This window comes from Anabas testudineus, chromosome 2 (assembly GCF_900324465.2).
Source record: "Anabas testudineus chromosome 2, fAnaTes1.2, whole genome shotgun sequence".
Classification (NCBI taxonomy): Eukaryota; Metazoa; Chordata; class Actinopteri; order Anabantiformes; family Anabantidae; genus Anabas; species Anabas testudineus.
Window position 1 is genome coordinate 9324136 of NC_046611.1, and position 18595 is coordinate 9342730.

The window sequence follows — 18595 nt, forward strand, 5'->3', positions numbered from 1 at the left end:
CTGTGTCTTCCTAAAGGACACTGGAGCAGGAGCTAACACCATAAGGAAGAACCGTTTGGCTGAAACAGTGTTTTCTTCCTTATTTTTCCACAATACTGCTCTATACGGTATACTGTACACAGTAGAACATAGAGGCAGCTTTCAGATGAATATGTGGTTTGCAAACTATAACTTTCTGGCATAGTGGGGAAAAAAGAAGACAGTGTCCCCCTTAAAATACTGACTCTGCATTTCATATTATAATTTTCTCCCTGCAGAGGGAAAAGAGACATGACAACTTGGCTACCACACTTCATTTGCTCTGACTTTAAACTCAAATAGATTGACGGACAAAATAAAAGATGGAGGTGTCAGGACTGTCTGAAGCAATCTTACAGTTTGTTTAATACCTGATTAGGTTTTAATTCTTTTAGGTTCAAATATTCCTGATAAGATTATTGTGTCTTCATACTGCAGCACAGGTCCTTTTTTGTGTGTGTTTTTGAAAAACAAAACTAGTACAGTTTTTACAAAATAATTTTTGCGCAGGTTGTAGCCTGATTATTTGGGAAAGTTTAACAATTACTGCCTTTTTCATCACATCTGACCTCATTAGCCTTTAAACAGCAAGAAAACCCCAATTCATTGTCTTTGTGACATCCCTTTTCTCAGCAGGGGTATTACAGGGTTTTTTCATTGTTCTTTTGTGGCCTAAAACTTTTACCATATTTATTTTTTGTCTGTGGTCCAAACAAGGGTGCAGCCTCCTTGATTGTCATTGTATATTAGTGGAGAGGACGAACGAGACAGAAACAGATTACAAAAGAAGAGTCTTCATATTGACAGTGATATCAAAACATACTAAAATGTGTTGCACTTGGAATCCAGGTAGACATACTTTACTACTGATGGCTTAACTGCAGAGCTGGTTTGGTTTGATTGATATAGTAGAACACCACTCTTAGCATTTGATCAATATCAGAGCTACAGTTTTTAAGCCAGTGCAGTTACTACACAGATAAACTGTAGTTGGAGTTGTTATATTCTGACCTCAAGCCATTTTCAGCATTATGTCTTAAGGTAGCCTGAGGGGTGATAGTGGAATTCTTCAGGTCCAAGCTGCTGAACTTTAAATGTTCTGTTTTTACAACGATTACTTTACTAGCCTCACACTCTTCTTCTATACATGTACACGTAGTTTCATGCTACATCAAGGTCAGTGGATGTAGATGCAATCAATTATATCCAAGTTTCAATGCCAAACAAAGTTGTTATTGTTATTTATTGTTAGCCTTTGTGTCTCTAAATAGTTTCTTAGGAAATGTTAGCGTTACTGTAGTGGGTGGGTAGTGGGGCTCCACTGAGATTACATAATTTTGAAGTTTAAAAAGTGCAAATGCATGTTATAATCCCTCTTTATGCAACTGCTACTCTGGACTTGAGGCTGAGAAGGAAGGTTTGAGCTCATTTGTCTTTAAGGCTCCCTTTCCACCCATTACGCTCCGTAAAGTACTGTGAACAGATAAAGAATTGCTCAAAGTCTGTTTCTGCGTTGTAACTGTATCCATTGTTGTTTCATTGTTTCATCTTTATGAAATGTAAACATAGCTAATTTTCCTGTGAGACATATCGTCCTCTGCACACACACTCAAACTGGTGCTAGCTGTGGGCCGAGCTGTGGCAGCTAATCTGGGCCGGATGGCATAGTTAGTGAGTGTAGGATCCCAAAATAGATGGCCACTTATGGACATCCACTACCTAATGTAATCCGAGGTAGCATTTTAACCATTGAGAACAACGTGAATAAGTTCGACTGAAGCCTGAGTGTCACATTCAGCTCAAGCTTTGGGCCTTTGACAATGTTTAACATAGACACCCAAAGGTACAAAGTATATATGTAACATCAGAACAAAAAAAGCATATATGACTTCTTTAATGTAAAGTAGCATTAAATAGGCCAGATAAAACGTGATGTTGAGTGTTTGTGTGTGCTCTCTACAAGTCAGGGAACAGGGTTCAGCACTATACCGATACCTGTAAAAGATTGTTTGTGAGGTAGGGAACATCACTCTGTAACGACACTGAATGGTCAGTGAGTGTTTTAGTTATTCCAGCCTGGGTGGGTTTGGCATTGGATAAAGGGCAGATGAAATAAAAAATAAACTGAAGAATGAAATTCAAACTTGACCTTTAGTGACTCGGTTATTGTGAGAAGAATCAAAATGAAGTAACATTTTATAATAGTAAAATGTTTTACTATTATTTTTGATGATTCCAAGTTGTCTAAATTTCCACATACTTATTTCATAAGGTCATAGGAAACGTACCGCATGTATTTGCTCTGATTTAAATTGCTATGAAAAGATTATACTTAAAAATACGAAAAATACGTACTTCAAATGTAAACTACATTTTTACATTTTTGAGGAGGCTTGTTGGGATCATCACCAGCTCCCAAACATCACAAACTTCTGCTGCTATAATCAAATTGTAAGACAAAATTTAGGTAAAGTTTATATGGAAAAAAAAAACTCTTTTTCTGCCTCTTGTTTACTGGTGACACCTACAAATACCTCTCTTCCTCTGCATAGCGACATCCGGCAGCTCCAGTGGCAGCACTTACCAAATGAGAGAGTCAGTCTGAACAGCTGAGGAATAGCTGCATTAATTTAGTGCACTCAACCACCTCTGCAGATATTTTGTTTATATTGAATTACCCCATTGTTACAGCACTTCACCCGAACCTGCAATTCTTCCTAACAAGCCCACTGAGTCTTTCATTGGAGGGCAGCAGGCTACTGTTGAGTTTGTTTTTTTGGCTGTCAAGCTAACTGAGTGAGTGGTGTGAATTGGTATGTATTTCCTTCTATGGACATATACACACACAGAAAACACTGTCTAATACAATCTGAATGTATTAACACCAACACTGATGAGTCGGTGACTTGAATCCTGATTATTATTATTATTCTCTTCGCTGAAATAAGAATCACCTTTTCTTTACCCTTTTTATTACTGTTCTATTTTGAGTAGTTCCCCGGTTTCCACCTAGATGGTCATCCATCTAAAGCAGTGAACCCCAGTTTAATTAATTATGTATATGCAAATGTATGCTCGTAGTGCCAGGATCTCCATTTTCATTTTCTTGGCTTTTTCCCCATCTCTGCCTCTTTTTTCCTTTTTTTTATTCTTCAGCTCCAGGTGGATTTATTGTAAATTCAATTTGCATTAAGGTTCTAATTTGCTGACACTGTGCATGAATACATTTTTTAAACTGTTATGCACCTCAGCACCCCCCAACCGCCCTGAACTGTGGGTGCATTTGTGGGCGAGAAGCTGGGGTACAGCACATGGTAATGGAATTCTTACTAAGCCTTTAATTGGAGCAGAATAGGATGGCTTATTTCAAATCAGAAAATGAACTGCTTGTTATCAGCCAGTTGGTTCAGGGATAAGGGAATTGCAGTTTTTGTGTTGGGGGAGTTGTTCTTTATGTGTGCACAGAGTGGAATGTATAGTAGTGTTTGTGTGTATATGTATGCATGGCTTAAACTATGCCTGTGTGGTTATATAACCAGGGAGTAGCTCAGAATGACCAGATTGGGCTCATGTTCATCTCTTACTTAATTTCTTTCATAGTTGAAAGCATTTGTGACCTAAATAAAAGCACTCTCTATTTGCAGTGTTTTCATAGTATTCATTTAGAATTTGCATTATGTTTATTTATTTATTTACAAAGGAAAAAGAGTCAAATTAAAATCATGCTTTATTATATTCGGCTGTATTTGCATTATCTTGCTTTCTCACTGTTTTGGGGAGATGTTGGAGCAGTTTCCATTCAGACCAACTTTTAATGGTTATGTGTAGACTTGCAGCTTAACTTGTGCAATAAATGACTCACTTGCCTTTCTAGATTTACAGTATGAATAAGTTGATGTGGGATTTGCAGACCTGCATTCTTCCACAGTCTGCACTAGAGTTGGAGCTGTAACGTCAGGAGAGTCAAAGGCAAATTTGTTTTAAAAAAATCATAGGTCCAAAGAGGAGACTGGAAATAGTGACTTGTGAGAGGAGTCTGCACGTCTGCTGATGGTCAGCTTTGTGAATCAATTACTTATAAGCACTTTTCCCCCTCTAATTTGAATTGAACAGTTCATTTACTCATTGATAAGTCCTAGTCTTAGCAGAATGACAAAAAGACAGACAGCCCAAATGACAGACAGCCACCTCTGGTACAGAAATGTAAAAGAAGCCAGCATCGGCATGTTCAGGACACATGTCTGCGAGCTGTCCCCACTTCACATGTCACCAGATAAATACTGTCACAAAGGATGAGCACAGTGCATCATATTATCTAGTTTGTAATTGAATTGTAGCGGGAGGTAGGTTGGTAATCAGTGTACAGCAGGTGGTTTTCATTCCAGTGTTTGACAGTAATGTTCTCTAATGGGAAGCTCTGGCTCTACTCTTGTTCCAGGCCACTAGGTTTTTCCTGGATCCCTGGCTGCCTGTGTGAGTGTGTGACTGTAATGTGTGTACACGATGTGTTTGTGCGTGCATTCTTGTGCACTGCAGTGAGTAGGCAGGTAAGCATGCTGGCATGTTTGTGTGGATTTTATGTGTATGGGAATGTGCAGGTTTTGTGCGCTTGCCAGAAATGGTCCATTCTGCATCTCAACGCTTTACCTCTGAATTCCTTTCAATATTCCTGAAGTTCTTTTTTTTTTTTTTATCTTCTCAACCTTGGAGACATATCTATCAAGAAACTGAGTCACCGTCCACTTCTGCTGAGTTATTGGCAATTGCCTCAAGTGATTTAATGCACAGACGCCCTTACTTCTGTGGCTTTTAGGAACCTTACTGTCCTTCCTGATCTGCAGCTTGAATCATTTCTCTATCATAATTTTCTTCCTCTCTCTTTGAACTGCTGGCACAACGTCCCTCCACCCTCCCACTCCTCTGTAGAAGAATTGAATAGCTTGGAGATAGAGGACAGAAAGACAGAAGAGGAGGGAGATAAGCACAAAGGCAAAACGGAGAAAGAGATGATGCTCTACTAGTTAACAGTGTGGGAAAAAATGAGAGACAAAAAATAAGGTCAGAGTTGACGTATGAGAGCTGACACCAGCGCCCGTCAGGACAGTGCCCGCTGCTTGCTTTGTTACATATTCTTGCCATCTTATCATTTCACAGACGGCTGGCGCAGACGCTGATGTGACAGGCCTCTCTATCCATCTGGGCACGCTCTATTTTCACCAACGCTCATTTCGCGGGGGCACCAGAGCACAACGCCCAAATGGTGTGTCAGTGTCTGTAGTGGACTGGCAAGGGTCTGAGTCACCGGCTTAGCGCACCCACACCGCCATGATACAGCACAGAATAACTGGCTGACAGGGCTGCCAGCGGAGGCAGCGCGGATTGTGTGGCCTGTTCTGTGCGTTTGTGTTCTCACCATGTATTTTGTACCTGTGTGGGCGGGTGAGAGTGTGTGGAGGAAAAAAATGTCTTATTCAAACTCTTGTCCTATGTGCGCAGTCATGTCTGCAATGCAGCAATTGGGTATTGTCAGGAGTCAGTATTGTTTATGTTGTGTGTCTCGATGCCTCCCAAGGCAGTTTGTTAGATGAGAGGATTACTGGCACTGTGGGGAACAGAAGGATGATTTTCTGATTATATAGTGCTCTCTTTGGAGGAGACACCCCAGCCATAACAAGATCACTTTTACATCTGCTCCTTGTCAAACGTTCCCCTGAAATAGGCACGAACTGGGGGTAAACATATGGATACAAGTCAATTTTTATAGTTTGATTGCTCAGGAGAATCAAAATGCTGTTTGGGAGGTATAATCATCCCTTTAAAGTCAGAATTCATCACAGATTCACTGAGATGATAAGACACTTTGTCAGATTTGGACATATAAATTTGTACAGATTTGATTTGAGTGCCACTGAGCGTGAAATGCAGAACAGGCCTAATCACCTATATAGTCAAACTGGCTTATTTACATACTGCACATGAAGATTAGACGTCTACTGACTACATTGCATTGTTATAATGCAGTGAATGAAAGAATACCACCGTTTCTGCCAGCTAAAGTAACATGTAGAAGGTTTCTTATATGTGTTTTTAGCTTCTACGTTGCTAGTTTGCATTAGAAGGATTCAGACAAGCTTATTCTACATTTTTCTTTTTGGCTAGTTTGCTTGAGCCCCATGGTTGAGCAAAGACAAACTCTCAGACTCTCAGAAACGTAAGGAAGGAAAAAGACGTCAGAACCTGACACACAGACAAGTGATGTCTGTGAACTGCTGTGTAGGGACAACACAGTGGCCTCTCATCACCATATGTGCAGACGGTTAGATCTGAAATGCACTGTTGTAAATTCAAAGCAGCAAATGTCATTGAAGGCTATATGAAATTTAAAAACAACTTGCTCGCTTTGCCTGTGCTCATATTTGCCTTCTGCAGCCATGACTCACATAGCATTGCTGCTTTCCAGTTGGAAAAAGGAATCATGTCCTATTGTGTCGGATTTCAGCTCTGTGGAAACAAAACAGTGTGGCGTTTTTGGAATAATTGCAGATTGGCTCATTTTGTAAACTAGAAAAAAACACATTATAAAGAGTGTGCAGACATTAGAAGAAAGGATCAGAAGATAGTGAAGTTAAAATGCATTTCAAATGAATGATTAGGATCTTTTGTTGGTGCATACTGTTTAAACTGTGAAAGTGAGAAGGAGCACTTCTCTACCTCAGTCTATTCTGCCAAACTACTCTCCCCCGTACTTGTCTACACACCTGTGTGTGTGTCTGAGTGGGTTTATTTTACCTTGCAACACTTTTCTTATTCTCTTCCCTGCAAGGGTTCACCCTGGCAAAATCACCCTTGTCCTTTTTCCCATCAGCGTCCTCACTGTGCTCCCTGTCCCCGTCAGCATTTAACCCATGATTGGAGACAGCAGGTGCCACTCTCTCTGGAGGCCGTGTCCAATCAGGGGAGCACAATCTGATACAGAAGGGGGGAAACCGACGAGCAATGTTTATTTTGTGATAGGAAGCAAAACTGTTTTTCTTTTTTTCTTTTTTCTCCGACCATAAAAGTATTTGCATATAAATGACAGCCCCGGTGGCTGTCAAGGAAGAGATGGAGTTGAGGCAAGAGAGACGAATGACAAATAAAGATGAAGTGTCATGAGAGTAAAGTGCAGGCGAGATGGGGAGAGATAGAGCCGTTTTATCTGCTTGTGAGGAACGGGGAGGAGGGCGGGAGGTAAATGTCACTGCAATCATGAAATAAGCTGGGCAGCTGGAGTCTCACAGCAAAAATATCAATCTGTTCATCTACATTAAAACTTATGTTGGTTGCTCGTGTCTTTTCACAATAGAGAGAGACAGGCCAGTAGTTACAGCAGTGTCTTGGCCTTGTGTCTATATTGCAAGCTTTAAGCTAGCCTAACCGTATCCAGCTTGTTACTGGACAAATATGAGATTTATCTTCTTATTTATCTTCTTTTATCTCCTTCATCCCGATTTTGGGAAAAAAGTAAATAATTGAGGTGGTTGTAGATTCTCCTTTATGTCACCATCTGGTCTGTAACTGTGGTCATTTTAGCATTTACACTTCCTTATTGCTGCAGTGCCATTACACCAGCAGTGTACAGTCTTTAATTTCCCCTCCTACAGTTTTTGAAATAGATTATTTTCTGTTCAAGCACAAGGCCTGAGTCTTGCTTATTGTTTCAGAGTCCCTATGGTGCATGCGAGTATAATGTGTGGGAACATATTCTCACATGCAGAGGGCCGTGGCTGATTGCTTTATTGGCTGATGACTCATTCTCTTTTTCAACCTGCTGGAGGTACTTCAATCATGCAGGTAATCTCGTCTTGCATGCCAGCAGCCAAGAGGTTACCTTTCCCACACATCAGAGTTATTTTCCTCTTAATTGAGACCCACTCTGCTGCGACAGCATTTTCACAAGGTGGAAAATGGCAGGTCAAGATTTCGAGACATCTTTCTCCCCTCCCATCTCCCTCTGTTGGCAAAAGTGGCTGTGAAGTTGATAAGTTCCTTTAGGGACCCTGGAGCCAGGCCAGCTAAGACACTACACTTCTTGAGGGCAAGTAAAGGTTGATGTCACATCACCTCGTAGATTGTATTCGTGCGTGTGAGTGTGTGCGTGTGTGTGTGTGCAGATACACTTGTGTGTTTATCCAATCAGCTCAGGACTAATGCATGCACAGCTTTCTGATTGAATTACACTGGAGCTTTTATGGACAAAAATGGTAGTGAACATCTCCTTGAGTGCCTATGAGAGAACAGACACTTGGTGGGAGTCTCTGTGGTGACCTGAATCAATCTGCATGCGATTACCCCTCAGCAAATCTGTAAACCAATTTATAAGTTGATCACCTCTCTAGTAGGAGCACATGCTCACTCTCATGTGACAGTAAAATGTAGCAGGAACATAATATAACATTTATGGTGGCGCCTTTTACACTATAAATATATCAGTTGCTTCTCCGCACATATTTACAGCAAGGACTTTGCATCTTGAATTCAAGAATTCAAGTGTGATCTTTTAAAGACGAGGTCCACATTGAAACGAGAAACTGTTTTTTAGGAAGTTCTTTGAATAATGACTTGGAGTTTATCTATATTTATTATTTGTTTAATTGACTTTATAACCTTAGAAGATGTTTCTTCTATTACATCATTGGTTTGGATTTGGTTAGTACGAATGTAAGCACCACTGAAATGAGGCTGTGTGTCTTTTACATTACACGACAAAGACATGACGATGCGTTGTCAGTGAACGTGGCTTTATTAAATCAGAGTGACGTGCAAACATTTTTTCCGCGGGTATCTGACAAAACATGACAACTGACAGTGACCAGTTGCCATTTTTCCGACTGACAGAATTGTTGGTTCCCTGGACACATTCAGGGCCGGTGACTGAGAAATTACCCCTTTTTATTTATGGGTCATGAAGAGCACACCCGCTAGCTCTGTGTATGCTTGGCGGTCCTGGTTGGTAGAGTTGTTATTATCACTGAGCAGATTGGCCAATTCCCCCAACAATTGTGATCCAGCAGAATGGAAATCTTGTGAGCAGGGAAATGTTAATCGAGTTCAATTAGGCTTTGTACCATGTTTGTTTCCTGCCAGAAGATTATGCAGAATCCTCACCCTCATTTACCGAAATGAAACGATAACTCTGTGTCAAAAATCTGAAATGGGCAATTTGAGAATAGGTGGAAGATAACGGATATTGTGGCAAGCTCCTCATGGCAGCATTATAGATAAATACAGCAAGCTTTGGAACTGCTGGTCTAAAGTTCACTCTTGAAAGGAAATTAATTTAGAACTTTTTTCTGCTTATGTTTTTTTTTCAGCTTCAACTGGTGATACTGTCCAAAACGTGCAGTAATCTAATGCTCTACAGTGATTTAAGAAGCATCTTTTAATTTCACTATGTAAACGTTCAGTTTTTTACATTTTCAGTAATAATCAACCATTTCATTTTTATCTCTTTTGTCTTTTTATCTGATACAAACTAATATGTATGTAATTTAAGTATTTAGTTAAGATGGTAATATCCACATCTAAGTGCATGTCTTTATGTTTTTACTGAGCCAGATATGCAGACACATTTGTACCATTTTGCATGATATGATCTATTGTACTGTAGTAACATCAGTAAAACAGTTTAAGAGCAGCTTGCCCTCCTCCTTCCCGCTCTGTGAAACATTATTTTTCTTTGGTAAGAGGGAAAATGCTCAGCTGTAAAAAATGAGTGGACTGAGTGTTTATTTACAGTGCTGATGGGACAGGCAATGATAGAGCCAGGCTGTCTGATATTTGGCATTGAAGCATTTGCTGTGTTTTTTTTTTTCTGGTACCAAATCCAGTCTGTGCAGCCAGGCCGAAAGCACTTCAGAGTAAATTTGTCTTCTTCTTTTCTGTCAGGGCCAGCAGAATATGTTAGGGCTGCAATAGCTGGTTTAGTGGGCAGTAAGTGGAGTATATTGAAATTGTTGATTCCTATAGTCAGATGCCCTACTTAAGCAGAAAATACCTGTAGTGCAACATCAAGTATTTATATTTTTTTCAGTGAAAGTGCACGAGTATTGTCAGCAGAATAACATATCTAATGCATTAATTTGTAAGCAGTATGTGTCAACTGTTGCAGGTGGTGGTCCTTTTAATATAACGCTTTGTATTGCAAACATAATCTGCAAAGTGACTACAGCTTGCTAACGTAGCAGAAATGAGGACACTACTTCTATATTAATACTTCCTACTGGAAAAGAGCAGAACATGAGTACAAAGATACTGAATGCTGTATACTAACGTAACATAGAGACTTAGAGAAAATCAAGAAACTCTGTCCCCTACATTATCCCCTGTGTGATGTGATGATTTATATTAGGTGGCAGAGCTCTGACTGTTGGTCAGTCAGTCCACCACTTTGGTTTACAACTTAGTTGGATTGGCCTTAAATTTTTGTATAGACCTGTAGTTGTCTTTTTTTTTTTTTTGGCATATTTTGGTTTATTATTAAATACCTACACAAGTGATATTACCATCAACCTCAACTATACAGTAGTTTGTGTCAAACTCTTATTAGCACATGTTTAAGATTGTGAACATGGTGAACGTAACAACACACAACATGTACTAAACATCAAGATGTTAACATAGTCATTAACAGCATATTGACATGCTGGTATTTGCATTTAACCCATCTGTACTTAGGAACAGCCTCACAAAGCTGCTAGCTTGGCTGTAGATTCTTAGTTGTGTTAATAACAACAGGCTGTTATGCTGATTTTTTACTGCAGTTCAGTAAAATTAGTGCATGTGTGCAGCAGAATACTGCACCTTACACTGATCCAGGATCCCCCTTCTATATGTTCTAGGAGCCTTTATTGAAACATGCGTATTTTGTGGTTATACTGTATATATTGCTCCTGAGGGACTTATCAGATAATGTGTTACTGCATGTACACTTTTGCCAAACTAATCTTGTTCTATGTAGGAGCCACCACCTACTTGTGTGACCTTTTACACTCTCCTGCTTTTTTTTTTTATTCGTTGTGAGAGTAAAACACTCAAGAGTCTCCATTAGGACACATTATTAGAAATGAAACCCTATTGGCTGTAGTTGTCTTACCTTAAGCCTTTAAGTTATTATCGTCCACAAACTCATTAGCAAGTTCTTGATAAGCAAGGGTAGAGCATTTGTTGCCATGGCAACTATTAGACTTAATCAAAATGAAAGGACTGTTGGGTAGCTCGCACAGCACACACTGCCCTCACAAGCATTTATATTTGCTTTATTTTGTTTAGTAGCTATTTGCTTTTGTACAAAAATTAGAGTTTGCCTTTAGTTAATGTTCTTCTTCCAGAAAAGACCCACTTAACTCAAAAAGAGGTTCTGAGGGTCATGTCAAAGCGCTTCATCTGAACAAAGTGTTCTCAGTCTCCTCAAATTAAGACGGTGTCTTAATGTTGCTGAGTTAGGATCAAGTCAGATCAGGAAAGGTGCCGCAGACTTGACCCTGCTGCTAGCTGCAGGTAAATCAGCTGTCAGACTCACTACAGTGTGAAAATACAGGATTCATTTAAGAAAATACTCTAAATGCTTTATTGTGAATTTTGTCATTATGTGTTTGTTCCGACCTCCTTCATTTAGTTTCAGCTTCTCAAATGTGAAAACATGAAGTTTGATAATCTGATTAAACACAGATCACTTCAGCAATATGCAGCATCTAACCTAAATGAGTAAGAATCAGTTCAACTGTAAGAGTTAAAAGTTAGGGGGGCTTTAGACGTTCTGGGATCTTTCCATCCATTTATTAATTCAGTCTCAAAAGAATTCAAAATCCATGTCTGTCCTGCAGGTTTCAGTGATACGATTCTTCACAATTTTCGATTGTTGAACTTTGCTGTTTAACTCTAACAGTCAAACACTAACATCCAGTACTGTTAGACAGAGATGTTTTGGTATTAAACTCCAGCACAGCTGTCTTGGATATATCTCAGTGTATCATCCCCATTTATTACTGATTTACTGTTTCCTTAGTCAGTAACGCACCCACTTCTGTTGCTGCTGCTCTCCCTGACCCTGACCATACCGTGTAATACTGTATAGTAGAATAACTTTATAACTATAGTAGAATAACAGCTTGGTTAAACGAGTTCCCCCACAACACTGTCCCCCCCCCCCCCCGGTTACCCCAGCGACCACCGCACGCTCTGCACCTCTCTGATTGGCGGCCGAGTTGCTTCTTCGGTAAATAAAACATTTATAGAGGCTCAATTAACGAAGCCTGTTGAGTTTGCGGCAGCTGTGCTCTCCAGCTGTTTTTAAAGGAAGAGCGATGCAGCGAGGTGAAGCGAGGGACAAGAGGATGTTAGCAACAAGATGGGAAAAATGGAACAGGAAAGGAGAAACAATCAGAGACCTAATTTTTTATTCAGTGTGCACCAAGTTTTAATGCTCAAATATAAGTGGTTCCTTAAAGTGTTTGTCTTAGAGCAGAGAGCTAAAGCAGAGAAGGTCAGAAAAAGTTATTAAGAGGTCAAGCCCATAGGTAGATGACCTCCCAAATGTGTGATATTTCTTTTAATGCAAATACTTGATAGTTTGAGAAACACTGAGTGAAAATGTCAATCAGTAACTCACTTATTATTGTCTGTGTGTGAGTTTCACCTGTGTGTTAGCACAATGTCAATTTAAAACTTGGTGTTACATGAATCTTATATAAACTCAAAGCTGGAAAAATAAGTCTGTGGGTGAAAAATGCAGTTATTCTTCTATCTTTATAATGTTTTTTGACTGACAGTTGCCAGGCTTTATTGGACGTCTTAACAGGAAGACCCCTATTACTGAGCCTTTGCATATGTGACCACACGCAATCTACATTTTTTCCATTAGTATGACTGAAAACAATATTTGTGACCTGAAGATAGTCTGATAGCTTTAGGAAATGAATTCTGACACACAGCAGCATTTAATGTAGATGAGCACATCACTGCTATTTAAACAGATATTGATGCTGCCCTATACACAGTTTACTGCCAGTAGAATCAATTTATGGATGAGATGATGACACATGAGTCAAATATAAATACACTAATGTTTATGTAGGTAGGTGAAGGCAGGTGCAGACAGGGAACAATGATTGGATGCAACAATACATTAACACATACTGTAAGTATATCTACTTGTTCCCTGGCCTTTTAAATATTTGCTGTGAGTTAATATAGCCACTCTCATAGTACTCTGTATATGTGTATATGATCTAATCACCTCGTTTCAGTTCTCAAAAAATAAGATTTTGCATGGATATAAAGAGTACCTTAAAATACTGATGGAAAGATGCCAGCAGTGAAGTGGTCTTGTCCTTGTTGCCACATACTCTTTACAGGAGCAGACTTCATTGCTTAAAAACATCTATGCCCCTCTGCTTAATTTCCTATCTCCCTCTCATTGTTTTTCAGTGGAAGGCTGCACGGATTGGTCAGTGGACTACCTGAAGTACAAGGTGCTTCTGGGGGAACCTGTAAGGATTAAGTGTGCTTTATTCTATGGATATATCCGGGCCAACTACACCCATGCGCAGGCTGCAGGACTTAGCCTTATGTGGTACAAAAGTGCAGGACACGGGGACTTTGAGGAACCCATCAGTTTTGATGGCACACGGATGAGCAAGGAGGAGGATGCAATATGGTTTCGGCCAGCAGAGTTAGAGGATGTGGGGTACTATTCCTGTGTATTAAGGTAAGTTCCTCTTAGTTTTTGCCAGTCAGAATAATTCCAAAACATATTGTATACTGCGTTTTTCATTGCTATGTATAAATTGTTTTTACATGTTTTAACTGGGAGAAGCATGCACAAGAATCGCCACCATTTTGGACTTGTTCTGCAAGCAGCATGTCAGTAAAATAGTGGGGGTAAAAAACATTTTCTAGAATGGAGTAAAGCTGTGTTAAAGTTCTCCCCTGTTGATTTCTAATGGAGTGTCTCATCTCTGCCCAAAAGAGCACTGGTCCTTGGCCCACAGAGCATCATCTAACAGTATGAGCCTCCTTTGCTTCACATTATATGTTAAATTATTTCTTTATTCTACTCTGGGGGACCATAAACTATTAGGTGCAATTGGTAAATCCATAACTTTTCCGCTCTCCGAAGTTCGTCTTTCCGATAACATCAGGCAGGAAAGAGTAATATAAAAGACAATGTAAGAGTAATTCAGCATAAGTAGATTGAGGGAAAAGAAAACGCTGCTAAAATAAAATATAAAAATGTAAGAGACTTGTACAATCAACCAGACGGTTGTTAAATTAAAGTGTTCTATGATGTGGTGAAATTTCTGTCTTCCTAGATCTTAACGCCAGGTTTCCTGTAGCCAGAAAAGACAAAGCCATTGTCTCAGAGCCCATAACAATTTCTTTTTTCCACAGGACAGGGGAATTTTGAAACACCTCTTCCTTAAAGGTTTTCTTAGAATCCAAAGAAATTCCCAAGACATTCAAATTTCAAGCTTAGCATGTAGGACATTTGTTGCACTGCTGAAAAATGGGTGAATAACGTGCTCTTGAGCTGTTGCATTCAGAACAGATTTTCTTGAGTTTCACAAGTTCAATTCTGAGAGGTTTTAGCCATTACTATTCACCACCATTAGTACCGTCCCCTTTGCTGCGGTGGCTGCCTTGAATAGAAGCAGGCAGTACCAATACAACAATTCTGTATTCAGTGATGTTGGCAGCATTTTCTGGAGGTAGACATTCAGTCAGCTCAGAGTTATTGTTTAATCACGCAGAAAGTAGAGCCATGAGATTTGATTTGGACGACTAGCATTGCTTTGTCACCAGTCTCCACCATTCAGAAGCAAATTAAGGGCCAACACTTATTTGCCCATCATGTAGAGAAATCACAATAGTTCTGAATATAGAGCACTTTTCCATCGTACTCTTCTGGCTTTTCTTTGGACTGTCGTTGCCTATTGTTGCCTTCTGCTGGTCCTTACTATGTTTTTTCACCATAGAGTCAGTACAAGAGTGTTCACTTTTAATGTTTTCAACTCTCAGCTCCTAATCATTGCCGCCCGAAAATCATCTTCATCTACAACACTGACCTTTATTTACAGTTGCCAGCATTGATGCTAGAATCGGTTCTGCTGATTTTCAGTGTTAGTTAGAGAATCTTTTGCAGCTGGGGGTCTTCACACGTACCCAATATAATGGCACACAGACAAAGATGACACACTGATTAGCTGTAGCACAGTAACATTGTGTTATGATGAGTGTGGACCAATAAGTTATATAAAATAAAAAATATATATATCTGACTGTGTCTATGTCACTAATGAGGAAATTGTGAAAGAAACTGTACTCCTATGAAGTGCAATCCACCAACTGTGTTAATTAAACACTAAAAACTTAAACAAATAAAGAGAACTACTAATTGTCAAAAGGCATTTACTGCAAGTTGAGTGGAGGAAATAAAGTCAATAATGTGGAGAATTGCACCTTTATGATTATAAAGTAATAACTTATTAACCTTGTAGGTAAAGGGCGTTTTCTCATGACTGGCTCATTAGTCAGCATTATACAGCAGTATACAGTGGCGTTTAACAGGGCGAAGTGCCTGCTTAAAACACTGGGGAGGATGATGTTATTGGATGTGTGCTTGTATGTATGTGTGCCACATGTTTAGTTTAATGCAGAGTTCTGAGGTGCATAGCAATGTATCAGAACTGACCACAGGACCATCACATTAAAATGATTTATGATCCTGTATTAGCATATACTCTGAGTTCTATAATAAGGAGCTCAATCCAGATGACTGACAGAGCAATGCTTTCTGGGAAACAGACTTTTGATTACTTTTTCACACAGCATCTATAAGTAAAACTGAATATATAGATAGAGTAAAAAAACATACTCCTGAATTACATCTATCACAGTATGTGCTGCCATCATACTGTTCAATGCCAGTGATTAAAAAGAGACACTCTAAAGTACTTAAAAACTAGCTATTAGCCCTAAAATGGCCACAGTGTGACGTTTGCAACTACATGTACTATTGTCACATTCTCCTCATTCTTTTTCTTAAGTGTTTATAGTGTTAAAATTTGCATAAATTGATTCATCTAATTTATCTAATCTGACACGCAACAGCACGAAAGGCTGTTATGTTGAAGGGACTCATTTCAATTCCTGGACACCATGGCCAAATCAGGATTCAGCTCTTCTCTTTTATCTCAGCTGAGTGGTTCCTATAGATGGTTAGTGCTCTTGGCATGAGTTTGACTTGAGGTTCATCACCCTATTGAAACATGACGGGACTTAGGGAATTACAGCACTCAGCGGTGGAATGAATGAATCACAGCGCAACAATAAATCATCTCTCAGTGGTATGCATCAATGTTGAAAAAGGTCTTGTCTTAAGACGGCGTCATGATCTGAAAACGCAGCCTCATGTGAGTTTTAGGGCTGAACAATTCATCTTTTTCAAATCAATATCGCAATTTAAGATAATGCTATTTTAAAACTGCACACCTGCAATTTAAGCTGAAATGTATAGACATGGTGGGACTAATGTCACAACAGCATACATTTGCACACTTGCAACTTAGCTAAATGTCAGGTACACTGCTGTAAGCCTGTGTTTATGTAAACAACAAATGTCTCGCCTGTTTATCTAGTACAGCTTTATAAATAACAATATAAACCAATTTAAGGTTTTACACACCAAACCAAGCCAAACACCTTAACACTCCATCTACACAGAGGAAACGGAGATAACAGGCAAAGGAGTACCTTCAGTTGACTTGCTGTTGTTTGTTTGTTTTTTTAATATGGATGGAACCTGGAGAATTCTGGAGAAAACCAGCACAGACATGGCGAAAACACTAACTCCTTAAATGCAGTTATTTTAATATAGGCAATATACGGAGAGAGATGTTTAGTTTTTTTCTTCACAGGGCTAAACGAAAGAGAGTTGGTTCAGTGCAAGAAGAATAGTTTTGCTATTAAAAGAACAAGAAAAAGAAGCAAACTGCCATTTTCAGTTGAAGATTTTCAACATTGAATCTACGTCTTCATCTTTCTTTTTAAACCATTCGTCTTTTTTGTTCTAGAAGAAAAGTCAAATCAGTAACTGCAGCTTTACTTGTAACCTAATTAGTATTTGATATAATATTACCATTTGGGAATTCAAATTCCTTGAACTACTCATTACTAAGAAGTACTAATATTCCTACAAAACGTTACTAGTAATGCGTTTCCAACACGGCTTACCTATGAACACATATGTTTGCACAGCAGCATGATCAATAACAGCGTTTCATGCATTCAGTGTGCCGTTGTCATCCCTCTTTGATGTCTTTGTTTGTTTAGTGAATCCAAATGGTCCAATCAGGCAGGGTTGTTTCCATTTTGAGATATAGAATACCCATAAACCATCCTGAAAACACTGAATAAAGTTTTCCTAACAACTTCGCTAATATATTCAAATACCATGCCCGCTCAATGACGAGTTCAAGTGACTCTGTAAATGTAATAATTCAAGTGCATCGCTGCCATGCATCAATGGGCACAGCAGGACTGTGGAGACAGATGTTTGGGAAATAGAATCTGATAAACACGCAACACTGACACATATATATTATTATTTCAGGAACCTTAATGTATGGAAGATAACGCACAGCCTAATCCAGGTTGCATGAGTGGACAATCTTAAAAGCTCCTCTTCTATGGGATTATGGCACGTTTCTCATAAGGCATCAGTAACAGAGACTGTGAGTCCATGCGTCCACAGACTCCCCATATACTGTCAGTTGTCTGTCACAGGTGTTACTGGATTAGTCAAAGCTGAACAGTGTAGGCAAAATATTCATAATACTCCCACATCATCACCACAGCCAGTAAACACACACTGCTGCAGCATTATTGGGTACGTCTCACAGTATATAACAGGACGACACTGTCTTCAGTGCAACATTCTGTTGTCCAAACTAGTCCTTCCAACTAAATTTCAACTAAACAAGGAACTGTCAGTGTCTGTTTTACACATCTTTTTTGCCTAGTATAATGCACGGGTAACAGTAAAACACATTCCAGTTCTTTCATGTCATTGAAAACTGAAATATTCTGATTTTAATCATATCACCTTGTGGAGGCTGAGGTTTAAGGCTTTGTTTCGTTCAGGCCACGTCATTATCACTGGCTGCGTGGGTTACAATGAAAAAACAAGACAGACGTCACAGATACGGCACATTAACAGAAATCTTTATCAATGCACATTGCTCTTGTATAGGAAGGAAAGCCTTGTCAAGTATAATAAGCATATGCTTTGTGAGCATCTTGGGCACCATGTGGCATAATACAGATGATGACAGAGACACATCTGCACAAAGAAAACACACAAACATCTTAATAAGTTTTGCAGTTGGCAAAGTTTGGAGTCTGAAAAGACACTGGGTGCAGATACACACAATTATTTCCAATTCAAATCATCTAGTCGCAAGTACTTTGTTAATCAAGAGGCATGTTGTTACTGCAGTTTGAGTCATCTTCCTGTTTGTGAGACGTGTGAATGTTGTGC

The 18595-nt window shown here is 39.3% G+C and overlaps 1 protein-coding gene across 1 annotated transcript in view; it reads left to right on the forward strand.

The window, feature by feature from the left end:
- Positions 1-18595, forward strand: part of LOC113162805 (interleukin-1 receptor accessory protein-like 1) — a 207946-nt gene that overhangs the window by 63282 nt on the left and 126069 nt on the right. Inside the window, exon 3 of the mRNA XM_026361017.1 lies at positions 13486-13765. Within this exon, the coding sequence (XP_026216802.1) occupies positions 13486-13765 (280 nt within the window). The remainder of the gene's footprint in view (positions 1-13485; positions 13766-18595) is intronic.